Consider the following 19,095-nt stretch of genomic DNA (forward strand, 5'->3'; position numbering starts at 1 on the left):
TCTTGTGTCATGGAAACAACCCCACACTGGAGTACAAAAATAAAAAGTTCCCTTTTGAAGGGCCCACTAGACAAACTCTTAACTTTGTTTGTTCTACACATGCTTCACATATCAATAGAAGATTTTCCTATATTTTTATATTTGGTAATCAATTGTAGAATTTTCAATTCTAGTACAAGAGTTTATTAGTGCCAAACTGAACATAGCAGTTGACCATGGTCTTAGCTTAGTGCCCTGTTATGAGTATGTGGTTCAGCCAGCCAAACTAAACCTCTCTTGGATAAAAGTGTAGATCAGATTTCTTTTACTGCACTAGAATTTGGACACCCGCAGGTTGTGGATGATGGAATTTACAAGTTGCACTTAACTTGCTTTGTCCAGTTTTCATATGAACAACATTCCAGCAGATTTTAGTTTATTTAAAAAAAAAAATTCTTATAAAACAGTGGTTAAACAAAAAGACACCTCAATAACATGCTGAAGTACTTAACAGTTGAAGTCCACCCAAAAGACTATTACACAAGCCTAAACCGTAAACAATTTTATTCAGATACTCAGTACAAGCTCTTGGATATGAGGGATTTTTCTGAGAAGGGTTATCGACCAATCTGGATTTTGAAAATATATTATTACGCTTGTGATTTAGACCTTTCGAGGACAAATACAACTCTGTATTATACATATTATAATCAAATTTTGGTGGTAGTCATGTTTAGGCTAAGATAACCAAGAATGTACACTGAATGATTTTAACGGTAGAGGATAAAATGGCTAAAGGCATAAAATTAAAATAGATGACAAAAACAAAGCCTTTTAGGTTAATCACCTTTACTTTCTCTGATCTCCAAAAGCCAATATAAAAAGGGTGTAGTCAAAAGGGCAATAAAAAGTTTAAAGGACACTTGCAACTTGAGTTGGATTAAACCGCCCCACAAAGCTAAAGCATAGTGGGGTACATTTTTATTAGTTCACCGTTCCTACAAGAAGGAAATTGTAATTTTAGTACTCCCTTTAATTAGTCTGCAATCACATGCCTATATTGCATTGGAAATAGCACAATGCTAATCATACAAATGGTCAAGGTGTCTTGTTGCTCTCAGCATATTATTTACTAGTGTAATTTTTTGTTTTGATATAATCCAAGTGCCAAAGTATTTTGCAACTATTAATAGCATGTTGCAAGGATAGAGATGCACACGTACGGACTCAACAACATTTGTTTAAGATTAATTAGTCATTTTTGTTTGTTAATTGATTGGGTTTTGAATCCAAGAACCTTGACTCCTCCACTAAAGATTCCAAGAGGCAGAAAGATAGTATGTTAGCTCCATTTGGGCCCCAGAGTGAAATGGCAAAATATTAGTATTTGAGCATGGTATCATAGTGCTCTCTTGTTCCAAGACAACTTAATGACTACTAATATGAAGAGAGAGAAAACACAAATAGAAAATTCAGAAAAATGGGCATGGAGTTTTTTCATGTCTGAATTTTCCATTAGGAGGAGTGCTAGCCGAGTATGCAGGGTAAAAAAAGTGAAGAAAACATTCTAATTATACATAACAGATTGATCAAAACTAGACATATATTGTTACAGTAGGGGGTTGATTTCAAAAGAGGAAGAAGAAAAACTAGAGGGATGTGTTCCATAACCATTCTTCGTATGGAAGGTTTTGGAACTTACCATTAAGAAAGAATAAAGGTTAGTCAATGCGTGTCTCAAAAGATGTGACTTTTCAAGTTGGGTTGGCAAATGGTATATTTTGACAAGGTGCTTTTTTTTTTTTGTGAACGTTTGACAAGGTGCTTTAGACATCCCTAAAATAGATGTTTTTCTTCCATAATGACCAAACAAGACCGCAAAGAAAGGTAGTAGTAGCTCTCTGTCTCTCTCTCTCTCTTCTTATTTTATTTTCTCTAAGATGGTTTTTAGCACGTAACTTTTTATGGTCAGAAGGGAATTCTGCACATTCTCCAAAAGTGGCACACACTTTTTTGCTAATGTTAAAGGTCGTCCGGGATTTAGGGAAAAAGATAAACATGTTTTTTAGGACTTGGATTTTGACGGAAGAGAAACTAATGGTGTTTAAGTGACAAATGTTACAGTAAGCACTTTTCGTTCAAACCTGTCCCATGTTAGCTTTTGATGCTTCGGCTTCTTTCTGCTCAAAAACAACACTCGTGTCCTCCCACAAACTATTGTTTTTTTGGAATTTAAACCCTCTTATTTCGCAACAAGTGTGTTGTGTCTCATGATCACCACAAATGGTACCTCGATCGCCATGGCATTCGCATCCAATTATGAATTATTGTTGCTTTAGTCAAAGTGCCATGATAACATGCAAGAGTCACGTTATTAGAGACAAGACATAGACACTTATTAATGAAAAATATAAACCAATACGATTAGACGTAGTCAGTTAAAAAATATATATTTAAATCAAGCTTTTAAAAATAATAACAGTAAAAAAGTTTCTAACAATTTTACTTTCAAGATTTTTCTCTATCCTCACAAGAAGAAACACGTAGACACTTTAAATTTGAAGCATGAGAAAAATTAATTTTAGTTTATAAAATTTAAGTCTCTTCTTCCCTTATATAAAATTTATTTATTCTCTCACATTATTTTCAGAATAATTGTGTGTTTGTGAGTTTAATTTTTTTGTCGAACTATCAAAATACATTGATATCAAAACATTTAGCACTCAAGTAAATTTTAATCTCCGTACTTTTTTACTAATTTAAATTTTAATTAGTTTTCGTACATATGTTCTTGAATTTTAGCCTGTTTTTTTCACTTATTTTTGTTGTTTGTATGTTTTCTACTTGTTAGAAAATTGTTTATTACTTTTCTAACTTGTTTAAGTATTTCTAGTTCATAATGGAACGAAACCTTATTACTAGTTCCAAATGCCTGTCATCTTTTTTTCTTCTTTTTACCGTCACATATTGTTGGTGTACGTTGTAAATAAATCTGTCAAATGATATTGTTTAATAATCCATATAGCTCTCGTAAAAAAAATTCGTACATCTGATTTCTCATATAATAATAGAATAAGACTTTTGCTGTTATATATATTACTAGTCAATGTCTAATAATTGAATTATGATTAATAAATTAAGATATATTTTTATTTAAAATCACAATGAAATTAACGCAGCTTAATACCTGCATAACATTAATTAACATGGCAACTTAAGTTTTTAATTATTATTTAAACATAATGCAAATAGAGTTATATATGAAATTGTCTAGAAAAATTATTTTTATAGACACTTATGAGATAGAAGAAAAAAGTATAAACATGATAAGTGGTATAATATAATGAATAAAAAACGAAGATTAAAGAGAAATAAAAGTGTGTCCATGCATTATATGGATTTTCATATATTATTATTATTCCTGATGAAGAATTGGGACGATCATGTATGATTGGTTATATTAGAAATTTTCAATTGGCCTTCGCCCTTCGGAATAGCGCAAAGGTTATTAAGCATATAATGAGAAAGGGAAATATATATAAAGATCTTGCCCTCTTCTCTCCTCCTTTAACATTCTTTTCTTAATCCTAAGCATCGACAATATAAATTACTATTATAAAACAAAAAAAACAGCTCTATACAAAAATCAACAACGTTAACAATATAAATTACTATGATTTTTACCATGTTATTATTATTATTATTATTATTATTATTATACATGTTTTTTAAAAAATTCACTTCCACCCTGCCAACCCTAATACCGATATACCTATGATTGAATAATGTTAGTATGTTGCTAGCAAATCATCATGTATTTTTAAATGTTGATTTGTTAACAATATATTAATATTGCCATGTGTCATATCAACAAAAGATTATGTTATTATGCTAGTTGATTATCCATAATTAAATGTTGATTTTAATGTGATTTATTAATGATTTAATGGTTGAGTGTGTGTTTTGTGTTCAAGGATTCTTGGATTTTATTTTCGTCACTTATTATTTCTCAAACATAAGTGTTATATTAATAATTTACATAAAGGTATTCATGGATAGTCAACATACGATGAATAAGACCAAAAATGACAAATAGATCATGTGAATTTCTAGTATTAATTCTTATAGGTATAACTTTGTTGATGATCTTTTTTTTCATAAAAGGTTAAATGCCAAGCATCAAAATGCATAAGAGAATTCCAATTATGTTGTTGACACCCCAAAACCTACAAATTCATTGGAACATTTGTTCATTAATAAAATAAATTTCAGAACGTAATTTCTAGAAAGAGAGTACTTTTAAAGTTTCATAAGAAAAAAAGAAACACGGAAGAGTGTATAAGTAAAAAAAAAAAAATGCAAAAACACAATTATCATTTTTCTTATAGCATTTTGGGTTGAAGGGACAGCTCAACGTAGCCCATGAAGGAGAAGAAACATAAACAAAACTCTAACAGTTAGTGGGCTATTGCTTATTGGGGGCCATGAAGGAAAATACAATTCAACCGAACTAATTATTTACTAACTCGTCTAATTAAAATACTAATCTACTAATCTAATTTTTTTATTAACCACAACCATTAAGTTCGGGTTTAATCACACTTAAGGATCATTATCCCTCCCAAAGAATATTATATGAAAATCAAATTCATGTTCGACAAATTCAACGTGTATTATAAACTGAATTACACCTATTAATTTTTTTTTATTAAAACCTTAATCACTCTTTGAATAATGTAATTAATTTAATCTAATACTCGCACAATTATTCTAATACACATTATAATAACTCCTATTCTTTTATCATCAAATAGCCTTTTTAATATCATACGTCTCTAAAATTATAATTTTACACAATTTACACTTTATTCAATTTCATGACATTTTTTCCAATAGACTAATTAAATACGAGTTCTTTGAATTTTATAGTTTAGTTAGAATTATAATTCAATAAGTAATGGCCAACAAGAATATATAAATATTAACCAAAATAATAATAAGAAAACGAGGAAAGATAGATGAAGTCACATTGAAAGTAATAACAAATCATGTAAAGTCTTAGTATTATTTTCAGAGACTTGCTTAGGCTTCACAACTTAAAAGATTAATTAAGTTTTTAATCACTTAACTTCTTTAGATTCTAATTTTCAGTCCTTCAAAATTTTTATACAACTTTTAACCTTTTGTTAATTTTTTGTTAGCAATTTTAGTTCTTTTATTATTTTTTTTGCTTATTTTTAGTTATTTGTTTTTTTATTACTTAAAATTAATCATTATTTTGTCAGTTTTTAGTTTCTTATTTATTTTATATTTGAGATTACTTTTAAACGATAAAAATATTTTGATGGAGCAAAAGTTATAATATGAAAAAGTTTTGGAATTAAAAATTTAGTTAAGTCCAACTTAAATTGATCCTACCGGTATCTATTTGATTCTATATCAATTTTGATGGAAAAAATTTGCTTTGACTGAGGTCAAAATAGGGTTCGATAATTAGAAGTGAATGTCAAATCTAATTAAGAAAAAATGAAATATAAAAATAAGGTAATTAAAAAAATAAGAGAAAAATAAAAAGTTTTACTCCTCAATATATTTAAATACCTAATTCATAATACTTAATAGAATTTTTTTTCCTCATCTTCGTGTATTTGATTTCATTCCTACTTGTATTGAATCTTTTACGAATGAAACGGTTTAAATTATTTTGCCTAAAAAAATAAATAGGAGTCTAAATTACTTTTCTCACACATTACTAATTAATTATGATTTTTGTCACTTTAAATTATCGTTTTTTTATTTTTGCTTCCAGTAAGTTTATTTATCTAGTTTTAGTTTTTATAAACAATGTCGTTTCGAATACATGCATAAGGTAACCGATCGATCAATCCCCATTTTAAAGGGTCCCACAATTTTTAAAAAAATCTGAAGAAAAATTTTATTAGTGAACTTTTTAATATATAAAAGTTTTGCGTATTATTTTTTAGTGTTGAATTTATAAATTTATGAAATTTTTTTGTCGATAAATTATTTATAAAATACGTTTATGTTGTTTAGGGATTTTTTTTTTTAAATTTTTGCTCTGGTTCCGAAAATGTCCGAGATTTATAAAGTAACGTTCTTTCAATTTTAGTGTTTGTAAAATATTTTATTCATTTTTAGTTTTTAGTATTAATAAGATTCTAATTTCTTTTATAAGTTTAGGCTCCTAGGAATCAAAATTTTTAAAAAAATTATGTAAACTAAAAATGAGCAAAATATTTCACAAGGAACAAACTTAAAAAAACTAAATTTAAATTTGTTAAAAATGAAAAAAATAATAATTTAGGATCCAAAATTATATTTAAGTGTTTGTTTTTCATGAGGAAGATTGAGCGTTTAAGAATGAAAGAAAAAAAATAATAGTACTGTAATTAGTTTGGGATGCGAAAAGAAAAGAAAAGGTGGGGTAAAAGGGATCCAATCCAGTGGTAGATGAGATGAGGTGAAATGAGACTGGATCATAGCATTGATGATAGTTGAGAGTGAGTGAGTTAATATGTTATCATTGTTATGGTGAAAGTGAAACCAAACACCGAAGCTGTTGAGTGATTTTCATTGATCCAGATCGTGTCTGTTCTACGTACGATGTACAGCGGCTCCAGCGACGGCGAAAGCCATGACGCCCCTCAGAGTCAGAGGAAAATTCCGCCGGCATCCTCCATGCTTTGGGTCCGCAATCTTCGCCGTTTCATCGGATCCGGCGCCGGCCTCGGATCCGAAGCCTTGATGGGTCCGTCTGTATTCTTTGTTTCGTTATTACATTTCCTTATTTTGCTCCCAAACCCTAACCCTTTTCCCCTTTCGCAGAGCTTGAAACTAAGAGAATTTTGCTCGACATTTTTAAGGAAAAGCAGAAGAAAACCGCCGAAGCTGCTACAATTCCCACTTTCTACAAGAAGGCATGTCATCTCATGTGCTCTTTTTTTTTTAACTTGTGCCCAGGCCCTTATGTGCTGTATCCCTTTATGTTTGAACTTTAGATTTGGATTTCTTTGCCTCCATTTGTGATTCAATCCTTGCTATGCTCTTTCAGAAACCTGAAGATGGATCAATCAGTCATAGAGTTCAGAGATTGGCAAAGTATCGCTTTCTAAGGGTATCATTTTCCGCTTTACTTCTTTGTTGCTTAAACAGTTTATATTTTCTCAACCCTGGTGTGTTCAACAGAAACAATCCGATCTTTTGCTGAATGCTGATGATTTGGATGCAATGTGGGTGTGCTTAAGAGAGAACTGCGTCATTGATGATGCTACTGGTGCAGAAAAGGTCTGCCATTTTGTGTCTTGCTTCTTCATATTTCCAAATTTTATGGCATATTCAACTAGAATTACCTTATTAAAAGTGCAATTTGACATGCACTCTGTATGTCCTTCTATTAGAGTTTGATTTGTGTGCCATAATGGATTTTTGCTGAGAAAATCTTATTTCTTTCATAGTGATAATTTAAATTTACTCTGTCTATTTTATCTATCAAAATTATTATTTTTCTCTTTGTTGAATGGTGATATAAGTTGCTGCTGTTCATGTAATTTATAGTTCGGCCAAGATTTTCACCTTGATAATCTCAAAGTTACTGTAACATTGTTATGAATCATGCTTTTTCTTGAATGCTTGGCTCTTTAGCTTTGTATACTATTTTTAAAGCAATCCTAATCACACTTCAATTTGTTTCTCATAGATGAATTATGAAGACTTTTGCCACATTGCCTCTGTATGTACAGAACAAATAGGTCCTAAATGCCGGCGGTTTTTCAGTCCTTCAAACTTTATGAAGTTTGAGAAAGATGAGCAGGGAAGAATTGCCATTCTACCCTTTTACCTTTATGTGATGCGAACGGTAGGTCATCTGCCATCAAAATTTATTGAGTTGTTTACTCGTACCTTGAACTTGATGAACCTATCTAATGTTTATGACAGCTTGATCAATACTGGTTATGGTTATGCAGGTTTCACTTACGCAGGCAAGAATTGATATGAGTGAGCTTGATGAGGATTCTGATGGTTTCCTTCAGCCACATGTATGGATTCTTATTGCTATTATGCTTCCAATTGTTTTAAATTGAATAATCAGTTTGCTCTCTCAACTATTCATTTTTTTTTGCTGTACATATATACATATCTATTCTGTTATAGAAAAGAATCACTTATCGTATTCAATTTTCTATATCCACATTTCCTCTAATAGCAGCATTTCACTAGTCAACTAGGCTTATGGAGTGGTATCACGTGATTCATTCCTTATTATGATTATCTAACCTTTATTTTGTTAGCATGCATATTTTTGGTCGTATAGGTTTTTGAGAATTCTAACTTCTGGAGTGACTTATTTAGTAAGATGGGAAATAAATTGTATTTGAATAATTTCTTACATTCTTATATAAAAAGATTAGGTTAACCATTGTCACGTCATCATCATCATCATTATTATTTACTTTGCTCTTCAGGAAATGGAGGCCTATATACGAGGTCTGATACCCAACTTGGCACAGTTACGTGACATGCCAGCTGCCTTTGTTCAAATGTATTGTCGTATTGCTGCACACAAATTCTTCTTCTTTTGCGATCCTCATAGACGAGGTTTGCATGGCTGATATCTTTTAGTTGCTAAGTTTAGATGTTGCTTCATAGTTGTATTTCCTCTTTTGAATTTCTGTATCGTGACAAAAAATATGCTTTTTTAATTTTAGAATAATAGAATAGAAAAATTTATTGAGGTATAATCAAAGGGGGCATAACTCATAGCAGCTTTCCTATATGTTCTCTAAAGAAAAGAAAAAACTGACAGAAAGTGAGTAGGATTTTATAAAGTATTCCTCTTCAATGTTTTCATGGTAGTTTGTAAATTGTTACAAGTTACAATTCACAATCCTATTATTTTCATATTCATCTTGTAATAGATGATCCAAATATTGGAAGATGTTTAGCAATTGTTGATGAAGTAAACTGTTGACCCCAGAAAGCTATTATATCCTTGGCAGAAATAAATCATTGAACTCAATACACAGAGAAAATCCCAATATTTAAACATATTTGCTACTGAGGTTAGTGGAGCATCTAATCAACATTTTGCTTGTCATATTTAGCATTCAAGAGAGCATATTTGCCTCTCTCGAACTGAGTTTTTCCATTTTCAGAATCTTGCATATGCTGCTACCAATGAGAAAAATGAGACCTTGATGAAACACAAACTTCCCAGATATTTTCCCATAGAATGTCCAATCTGTGCCACGGGGTTTTATCAACTAAAAGCTATTGATGCTTAGATTCTAACCCTAATTCAATAAAGTTGATCACCTTATTTTAAACTTTTGCACCATAAAACACGTTGAGGATAGCATTGACAGGTTATTATGGAATCTAATTAATAACTAATATTGATGCTGCCATCCTGTCTGTTGCCTATTGCTTATTCATTTTTCCCGAGACAACATTAAATTTTACATTGATGGCAACAATTGTAGGCTTGTGAATTACAAATTAGTTTCTTGAATACCACTATGAATTACTGGTCATTAAGGGTTTGCAAGTATATAAGCATTAGATTCCATAGTTTGATTAGTTCCTTTCATGAATGCTCAATTAGATATCGTGTTGCAAATAATTTATTACTAATAAAGCTTTGAGCACAAGGTAGGGTGCATTAACATACCTAGTTCATGTTTTTGATGTGAAAATGAAAAATTGTTCCAATTGGTGGTTTTGTTTCACAAAGTTTAGTAAGGATCAGTGAATGAGTAGTTAGGGCATGAAAGAATGTTGGCTGCGTCATATCTTAATTATATATATCTTTTAGATGTTTGTGCTCACATCAGTCATGTGTGCTCAATCACATTTGGCTGTTTGAATTTCAGCTAATGCAGAATATTTTTATCCCACTTGTACTATCAAAAGTCTTGATAAATTTCGTTTCTTCTTGTAGGAAAAGCTTGCATCAAGAAAGTTTTGCTTAGTAATTGTCTCCAGGAACTCATGGAGCTTCACCAGGTAGATTGTCTAAAAAGTTTTCTTAAGATCTTTGGAAGCAAACACCATGTTATTCTGTTCTCTCCCTCCCTCTGCTGGTTTCATGTTGTCATGGATCTTCTGGTGCTTATCCTTTAGTGTATTACCTCACACGATTAATTTGCTTTGTTTAATAATAACTGATAATTACTGTGAACCGTATTTTGTTCTAACTCCATATTAGCTTGAGTTCTATTTGAGTATGCTGTTGTGTATTTCAGGAAAGTGAAGAAGAAGTCACGGACACAGAGCAAGCCGAAAACTGGTTCTCTTTGACTTCTGCTCAACGCATATGTGGTGGGTTATCTATATAGTCTTAGGATTCAGACTCATTTACCTACTGCTTCTGGTCCATTCTACTCCATCTTTGCTTGTTTGTATACTTTTGAATGGGTAGTGTTAAGGAACTTTCTTATCCAATTTTACAATGTAAGTTTCTTATTAAACTCATGTTTGACAGGCCTAAATTTCATGATGAATTGAAATTATGAATATAATTACGGTTAAAATTATTTCCTATCAGTTTTGTGTTTATGTTTATTCCTAATTTTTCTGCAGACATGTTTCTTGCTCTTGATAAAGATACAAATGGGACATTAAGCAAGCAGGAGCTGCGAGAATATGCAGATGCGACTCTGGCTGATATTTTTATTGAGAGAGGTAAAAATTATTACCATAATACCCTTTTCAGATCTGGTGTAAATTTTGGCACATATGTACCATTGGCACGAACATCTATTTGCATATTCTGAACTCCAAAAGGCTGGTTTCCTCCAATTTCCTATTGGTAATGATAATTGTGGTTGATGCCCGTATATGTTTTTTTCACCGTGCCTATGATTTTTACTGCTGGATTGTAACTTCATCTTGATTCTTGGAATCTTGGGTTAGTTTAGCAAAGTGTAAAGTGACTCTGTCTTGTTGATAGTTTTATACTCATTTTCTTTTGTAAATAAATGACAAACAACTGCACTTCCTGTAGTATATGATGAACATGTTCGACGTGGAAAGAGTGGTGGTGGGAACGCCCGAGAGATGGATTTCGAGAGTTTCCTGGACTTTGTTTTGGCTTTAGAAAACAAAGACACCCCTGAAGGCTTGACATACTTGTTTCGATGCCTTGATCTTCAAGGAAGGGGTTACCTCACTACTGCTGATGTTCACTCCCTTTTCAGGTAAACTGTCATTCTGTTGTATACTAGTATTTATGTACCTCATTTTTTTGCTATTATTTGTTTTCTTTACTATTTTTCTTGGGCTCTTTGCTTTTAACTTGCATGTGGTATTGATATTAGTTTTTTATGAAATAAGTTGTCAAACTTCTAAACCAGTAATATGATTATTTAATGCTATTATTGGAAGAATAGAAGGGGAGCATCTAGATGGCAAGATGTTGCCTGATACAATCTTCCTATAGAGAAGAACTGTTGTTTCCTGCTTGCAATGCTTGAGCAAGTACTGCAAGTCTCAAATAAACAGTGACACATTAGTTATTTGATGGACCCACGGAGATCTTTGACGTCCCTTCACTGGCCATGTGATTCGATGCGCATATAATTTGACATTGTTACTTCAACTTTTCACTGACTGACCCTTTTCTTGTGAAAAAACAGAGATGTACACCATAAATGGATTGAGGGTGGCAACTATGAACTTTGTATCGAAGATGTAAGGGATGAAATCTGGGATATGGTTAAGCCAGAAGATCCACTCAAAATAACATTGGCAGACCTACTGGCCTGCAAACAGGGTGGAACTGTAGCCAGCATGCTCATAGATGTACGTGGTTTCTGGGCTCATGACAATAGAGAAACTCTTCTCCAGGAGGAGGAACCGGAGGAAGAATAACTCTGATCGGAGACTTGCTAACATAAAACTGCTGATACAACTTTTCAACTTAGGATTCCTCACAAGATGTAACACCGCTCATATGTTTGAATTATTAAATGTGGAATTAGTTGTGTTTGTCGGCATTTTAACTGTAAAATCATCATAAATTAGTGTGTATGTAGTATAGCCATGGGTTCGAAGTTCGATCGTAAACTTTAGCCAAATGCTTATGATTGAATACAAAGTGATGATATTGCTTTGTTATCTATGCTAAGTGATGTATAATACCTCCTGAATTTGCATTTTTAAGGGGAATCTGACAAAAAATTGAAATGTTATAAAATTGCCCCTCCCCCCAATCCTTTAAAAAAGAACCTGCACAATAAATCAAAATTAAACACCTCGGTTAAGTTTTCTTTCGCTTTAATTACGTATTCAGCTGAAGCTGGAATAGGCTTTATATTTTTTTGACAGTAGGAATAGGCTTTCTGAGTAATGCTAAATCCTCCGAAGGAAGGAAACTGAATGATGGCTCGAACTACTAAATTTTGACAGATGTCTATTGTTTGATTTAATATCTTAAATTTTTTCTCTTGCCAAATTTACCCCTGATACTACTCGGCCCCACCACTCATTGGTACGATTCACTTTCCATTGTCTAAGACCCTTTCTCTCTCCACTACTTTTGGTTTGATAAAAAAAATCATTTTTTGACGGATGAAGCCTTGCACGGTGGTGTGACCCACAGAACACCTCTCCGATTCAGAATTCCGATAAGCACCCACCACACTAATCCCAAATCGTCATCTTCAACCGCCGCACGAGAGCGGTAGAACAAGCCCAGATCCGGAAAAAACAACAAAGATCATGAAATAACAAACTCAGATCTGAAATCGCAACAGTATCCTGAAAATTACGTGTCTTCCGCACTCACTCCGATCTGTATTTTTATGGCGCACTGGACCGAGTCGGAGGTGAGGGACTAGGGGTCGGAATCGAGAAGGAAGGGAGGAGCCGTCGGGCATCGTTCCGTCGGCAAGGCGCTGTCGTCGACGGCGGTGCAATCTTTTTTTTACTCTGTCGACGGAGTATTTTAGAATAAGTTGGGGATGGGCCTCACTACCTCTGATTGGCGGGAATTTCTAGGGACACCAGTATTTTTGCTTGGACATCAGCAACAGAGTAAAAAGATCAAAATTTTATTTATTAATTTACGATTTAATTTAAAATTAAATTAATGGTTCAAAAAAAAATCAAACTTGTGTCCCTTGTTTTATTAATAGAACATTCAAATCGATTAAACTAATAAATGAATTATATTATAAATAAATAATGACGTTATATATAATATTAAAAATTTTAATTTATATTTAATGTACGTGTAAATTTATATAATAAATTTTGTGATGATTATTTTTTATCTAATAGTTAATTTGTTTATATATAAAAATTATAAATAAAAATCATAGATTTAATAAGTATTTATGTATGTCAAAAAATATCAAATTTATTTAATTATCAATTGCTATAAAAAACATATAAATACATCATTCAATTAAATATCATGTTTATTTATTTTTTTAATCATTATAATAAATATTTAAATACATCATTCAATTAAATATCAAATTTTATAATTATTAAATTTTGTAAATAAATTAAATGAATAAAAAATTTCTAAAAAAATAATTTTTAAAAAAATTTACTATCACAACATTATATAAACTGGGTCGTTAAGACCGTACTTTTGTGGGGTTCCAAAAATTTTGTAAACAATTTTTAAAAAACTAGTAATTAAGAATTGATACTAAATTAAGAATATTTTTGTAAAAATGTATTACTTTATTTTCAAACAATATATATTTTAGAATTTTAGGTGTTTTTCAATTGTAATTTATGACATTAGTAGTTGATTATTAGATTTAATGGGTATTTCTTTTTTTAAAAAAAAACTAAATTTTAATAGTTGATTTTGCATTATAAAGTATAAGATTACTAAATTTTAAACAAATTTTAAAAATATATTTTATATATTAAAAAGCTCATTATATAATTTTTGTGTCTATTATATATAGCAATACTATTTGTTTATAACATAATGTGTTTATTAGCCTATTTGGTTTGAGCATTCTATTAATAATGTGTTTAGTTCCTAAAAGTGTAAAAAGTACAACAAATAAAAAGTGCAACAAATGTGACATGGAGGGACAAATTTGTCACTGAAATGATTGTCAATGTGAATTGCCAACACAGAGACATATTTGTCATAATATTTTTTTTTTACTTTTCATTTTCCCAGTCTACTGACAAATGCATGGAAGGTGAAAATGCAAAATTTAGTCCCCAAAAGTATAAAAAGTGCAACAAATATATCTGGACGTTAATAATAAATTGTGTAGGAGAGAAGTTAGGAAAAAAGAATTAAAAAACAGTAAAATTCAATTTAAGATTTGAACTTTTATACTTTGATTATCTATCTATTTATCCATCTATCAAATTGTTAATTAATTTTTTTAATTATTCAATATTACTACTTATTTTTCAAAATAAAATAAATTTCTTTAGTTTTATGATATAAAAAATTGAGTTACCATTTAAAATAATGAAAGCTTTTATTTCTTAAAATTTTTTGTTTCTTTAATTAATCATTAATCTTTATTACCTACTTTGTCAAAGTATACCAAATGGAATGCAAGGTTGGTGCAGCCCCTAAATCAGCGAGAGATACAACTCTACGTCCCAAAGACAAACAATAAACCTCTGTATTAGTTTTTTTTGTTTTGTAGTTAACCTCTGTATTAGTTTGAACATTATTGTATTTTTCATTTAAATTTATTTGGGTTCTTTATTTGTTAGTAACTATTTTTATTTTATTCATATTATATATAATAAGTGTTGTCTCAAGTGAAAGCACATGAGATTTATCCAAAAGATTATTTCATATTTGATGTGTATATACATTTTATTGATTAAGAAAAAAGACTTATAATTCCACTTTAACTTTATATAATTAAAATTTTGTGAGACTTTTTTTTAAAAAAAAGTTGATTAATTTTTTTTAAATAAATAAATAATTAAATTTGATCCCGTGGTCGGTTATGTTTTTTCTACTCAAAACTCTCGACATATTATTTTCAATCTAAATATAAAGGTATTAAGTTGAAAATGAGATATGAAATAATTTTAAAGATTAAAAGTGAAAAATTTAGTAGAAATTTGATAAAATTATAAGATATAAGATAAAGTTTTTTTAACAGCAAAAATTAAGGTTTGACAAGAAAATCAAAATAATAAAAATATATATATTAAAAGGTAATTTAAAAAATGTATTGCATAAATACTAAACAAATAGGAACAGTAAATTACAAACATATAATAATAATAATAATAATTAGTCACAATCTATTATTAATGTATGGATATATTTGTTGCACTTTTTTATACTCTCGGAGACTAAATTTTGTATTTTCATCTTTCAGGAACGCATTTGTTAGTTGAGTGGAAAGACGAAAAGTCAAAAAAATATTATGACAAATATATCCCTATGCTAGCAATCTACATTCACAATCATTCTAGTGATAAATTTGTCCCTCCGTATCACATAGGCTATTTTATTAATGGTGGCAGACAGAAGTTAATGGCCGGATATATTTATGACACTTATTACATTTTTAAAGACTAAATTTTGTATTTTCATCTTTCAGGGATACATTTGTCAACAAATTACATATTGAGGGACAAAAATGACTATTTACCCAATAAGATTTTTTGAGGAATCAACATTTCTCTTAAACTTTTTAAGATTTATGTTTTATTTTCTCAATTTTTTAATTTTACTTTTATTTCCTCAATTTTTGTTTCGCCCATATTTAAGAACAAAAAAAATTAAAGAACTGGAAGTAAGAAAAAAAGTTATAGAACTAAAAACATAAAAAAGTTTGTAGTCTAAAAACAGAAATTCTAAAAACTTCAAGGATTAAAAAGATTATAAACTCTTTTGTATTTTATTTATTTATTTATAAACTATTTTCAATTGTGTTTTTGGCCACATTTTTGTTAGATTCTGTTACATATAGGGCTGATACCATTGAGTCACTTTTTTATAATCAACATATCAATAATATGGGATTCTTTTTAAGCACTTTAATAGAAGAGGGCTCTCCTCAAGCACTATTGGAGACAACAAATGTTAAGAGTGTTTGGAGTTTTTCTTTCTTTTTAAACAATTCTGGCGATTTTAGTCAGCCAGAAAATTCGCAAAACCTCCAGAAGTTTAAACAAAAAAATTTTAAGTGCAAATTTTGCTTGTCATGTCATAACACACAAATCCACGTGATAAAAACACTAGTAGAAACAGCTAGTATTTTTTTTTCTTTTTTCAAGTGCTGCAAACGGCAGTTTCATTTGCATTTCTAAAAGAAATGGGCGTCTCCATTTTGATCGATGAAGTAAAGAACATCTAACACGTGGCTTGAAATAATCACGTAGTCCCAAGATTATAAAAACAAAGCAAACAAAAATCTTCATCAAGTATGCCATGTTCAGGATTTTCTCTGCATATACAATGAAGAGTCTAAGATAGCCATCAGCTAAACACCACAAAACTGTTTTATTCCATAAAAGAGGTAAAAGCAAAAATTGTACCTGAAAATTTAAAAATTCATCCCCAACCATAGGAAGTTAGGCACCAAATAACAACACACATCGCCCGCCACCAAAATGCCTTTCTCTCTTGACTCCTCCCCAAAACTCTATTAAGTGTTATATGAAAAATGAACAAGTTTGATGGAACACAGCCGTTGCATCCTTGCTCATGACACCTGAGGTTTCAATCCTTGACTGTATTTGTCACAGAAAAAACAAATATGAACCAAACATAGCATCAGCAGTCAATAATTGAAGACATCTGCATAAAAACAAAGCAAGCATGTTAATTTGTTTACTGGCGTGTCATTCAAGTTTCCTGCTTGTTGACTCACAAATCCAGGTTGGAGGCATGCTTGATATGCATTGGAGAGAGTGAACGGGTAAGAAAGGCCAAGCCTGAGGTTGTAGAACGGAACCAAGAACTTCATATCTCTGAAACATATTGGACAATTGTGACATTGAATCACAGTCCAAATCACCTTCCTCACCACCTTGTCCCAGACGTCACTGCTTCATTGCTACCATTCCATCCCCCAAAGATGCCATGTACAAATTAAAGGCAGAAGCAATATGACCACACGTTATAGCTATGTTGTGTGCTCCTTATTTTCCCAATCATGGAGTAGCTAAGTTACTTGTCCAACTACATCCAGTGATTTCCTTTCCTTCCATACCCATTCTCAACTTCTTGGCATCATCCCATTTTTCAACAGTAGCATATATGCCAGAAAGAAGAGAACAATTCCCAGTTGTATCACTCCCCAGCTTAATGCAATGCTGGACAGCTATTTCCCCAAGCTCCACATTATTGTGTAATCTGCAGGCAAGAAGCAGAGCTCCCCAAACACCAGCATTTTGGTGCTTTGGCATATTTATTATAAGCTTGTATGCTTCATCCAGATATCCCGCCCTTCCCAAGAGATCAACCATGATGCCATAATGATCAATTGAAGGCACAAGCTCGTAGTCCTTCATGGAGTTAAAGCACTGGTAACCTTTTTCAAGCAATCCAGCATGATTATAAGCAGTTAGGAGTCCAGTGTAGGTGACTAAATTAGGACCAATACATTCTGCAAGCATCTGTTCAAATAACTTGATTGCATCAGATGCCTTTCCATTTATTCCACATCCATATATCATTGCAGAATATGCAACCGAATCCCTCTTTCTCATGCTAGGGAATAATAGCTCATATGCCTTGTCAATGCTTCCACACTTTGCATACAAGTCAATTAAAGCAGTAGCCAAATGATCATCCAATACAATTCCAAAGTCATTGATATGCGACTCAATCCAGCACCAATGTTCCAGATCCCCCAATTGTGAACATGCTGATATAACACTAGCCAAAGTCATCTTATCTGGATGTACATATGTATCATGTTAAAGCATATCATTAAATAGATGAAGGGCTTCCTTGGGTTTGCTATTTTGAGCATAACAGGCTATCATAGCATTATATGAGAGCAAATCTTTGCGATCCATCTGGTCAAAGAGCATACGAGCAGAGTCAACATCCCCTCCCTTTGAATAGCCAGCAATCATTGTTATCCAAGAGACACAGTTTCTCCTCGGCATTGCATAAAAAAATTCCCTTGCTGACACTAAGCTTCCACAATCTATGAAACCAGCGATCATTGCATTCCAGGAGGTCAGGTTCCTCTCAGGCATTCGTCGAAACAAAGTACACGCCTGATCCATGTTTCCTGCTTTGGCTTATCCAGATATCGTAGAGTTCCAAGATATGACATCCTTCCTGGGAATCTCATCGAACAAATCTTGAGCCTTATCCAAGTTACCGGCTTTTACATATCCAGACAATAAAGAATTCCATGAAACCACACTTTTCTTAGCCATTTCATTGAACAGCTTTCGAGCAGTCCCCATGTCACCGATTTTCGAGTACAAATCAAGAAGGGCAGTTTGTACATACACACAAGTGTTAAATCCAAACACACGGACTTGCCCATGAATTGATACGCCAACCAACATGTCCTGAATCCTAGCACGTGACTTGAGTGCAGAGGATACAGCAGGTGAACTAGGACACAAGCTCATCCTGTGCATTTGAACATAGAGAAAAACAGCTTCAGTGAATAGACCCTTTTGAGAGAAGAATCGAATCACACAACCCCACGAGAAGGAATCTGGAATGTGCAAATGGTGAAGCATTAAGAAGGCATAGTTTGCCATAGTTCTGTGGTTAGTGACATCCCAAAGAAGAATGTGATGCATTAAAAGGGGTTGAAGAAAGGTAAAACCATTTATCAATATGTGGGAATGGATTTGCTTTGCCTGCTTCACTGTTGAACATTTTTTCATCAATGTTATCAATTTTGTAGCTGCCATTTAATTTAAGCTTTTTTGGGTTTTCTTTATAATAGAACCCAAGCAAAACCATGTTGATGTTATAGATGGTCTTCTTCCTCAGCATTTCCTTTCACTGGCAGTTTGCCAACAACAATAATTGGATTTTATGGTTATCGTTAACATTAACACTGACAAATAACTTTTTTTTTTTTAACAGAACCCGCACAAACACCTATTAATCCCAATTTATGACACGATTATTGGGATTTTATTGTTAGCATTAACAAT

General features: G+C 31.7%; 3 protein-coding genes and 1 non-coding gene across 4 annotated transcripts; 2 read left to right on the top strand and 2 right to left on the bottom strand.

Moving 5' to 3' along the window:
• The first annotated feature begins 6,366 nt into the window (after positions 1–6,366).
• On the top strand, positions 6,367–12,146 carry LOC114420066 (probable serine/threonine-protein phosphatase 2A regulatory subunit B'' subunit TON2). The gene is made up of 12 exons (XM_028385917.1): positions 6,367–6,748; positions 6,826–6,917; positions 7,052–7,114; positions 7,186–7,284; positions 7,697–7,855; positions 7,965–8,036; positions 8,463–8,595; positions 9,938–10,002; positions 10,242–10,317; positions 10,579–10,680; positions 11,003–11,195; positions 11,634–12,146. Exons 1-12 carry the CDS (start codon positions 6,604–6,606, stop codon positions 11,866–11,868), a joined length of 1,434 nt encoding a protein of 477 aa, XP_028241718.1. The 5' UTR covers positions 6,367–6,603; the 3' UTR covers positions 11,869–12,146.
• On the top strand, positions 11,390–11,507 carry LOC114420767. Its single transcript, XR_003668400.1, has one exon. It is a non-coding gene; the product is annotated as a small nucleolar RNA snoR104 (small nucleolar RNA).
• Positions 12,147–17,086: 4,940 nt separating the features above from the next.
• On the bottom strand, positions 17,087–18,846 carry LOC114420067 (pentatricopeptide repeat-containing protein At4g22760-like). Its single transcript, XM_028385919.1, has one exon. The coding sequence runs from the start codon at positions 17,851–17,853 to the stop codon at positions 17,113–17,115; it is 741 nt and encodes a 246-aa protein (XP_028241720.1). The 5' UTR covers positions 17,854–18,846; the 3' UTR covers positions 17,087–17,112.
• LOC114420068 (pentatricopeptide repeat-containing protein At4g22760-like) lies at positions 18,191–18,870 on the bottom strand. Its single transcript, XM_028385920.1, has one exon. It carries the CDS (start codon positions 18,844–18,846, stop codon positions 18,214–18,216), a length of 633 nt encoding a protein of 210 aa, XP_028241721.1. The 5' UTR covers positions 18,847–18,870; the 3' UTR covers positions 18,191–18,213.
• Between the last annotated feature and the right edge of the window lie 225 nt (positions 18,871–19,095).

This window comes from Glycine soja, chromosome 7, assembly GCF_004193775.1.
Source record: "Glycine soja cultivar W05 chromosome 7, ASM419377v2, whole genome shotgun sequence".
In the NCBI taxonomy this organism is placed as follows: Eukaryota; Viridiplantae; Streptophyta; class Magnoliopsida; order Fabales; family Fabaceae; genus Glycine; species Glycine soja.

Bases quoted from the DNA above. Each gene is read 5' to 3' on its own strand.
- LOC114420066 (XM_028385917.1), top strand. From the start codon at position 6,604: ATGTACAGCGGCTCCAGCGACGGCGAAAGCCATGACGCCCCTCAGAGT. The intron at 6,918-7,051 runs GCATGTCATCTC...ATGCTCTTTCAG, and splicing joins TTCCCACTTTCTACAAGAAG to AAACCTGAAGATGGATCAAT. The intron at 10,003-10,241 runs GTAGATTGTCTA...TGTGTATTTCAG, and splicing joins AACTCATGGAGCTTCACCAG to GAAAGTGAAGAAGAAGTCAC.
- LOC114420067 (XM_028385919.1), bottom strand. From the start codon at position 17,853: ATGACTTTGGCTAGTGTTATATCAGCATGTTCACAATTGGGGGATCTG.
- LOC114420068 (XM_028385920.1), bottom strand. From the start codon at position 18,846: ATGGCAGCTACAAAATTGATAACATTGATGAAAAAATGTTCAACAGTG.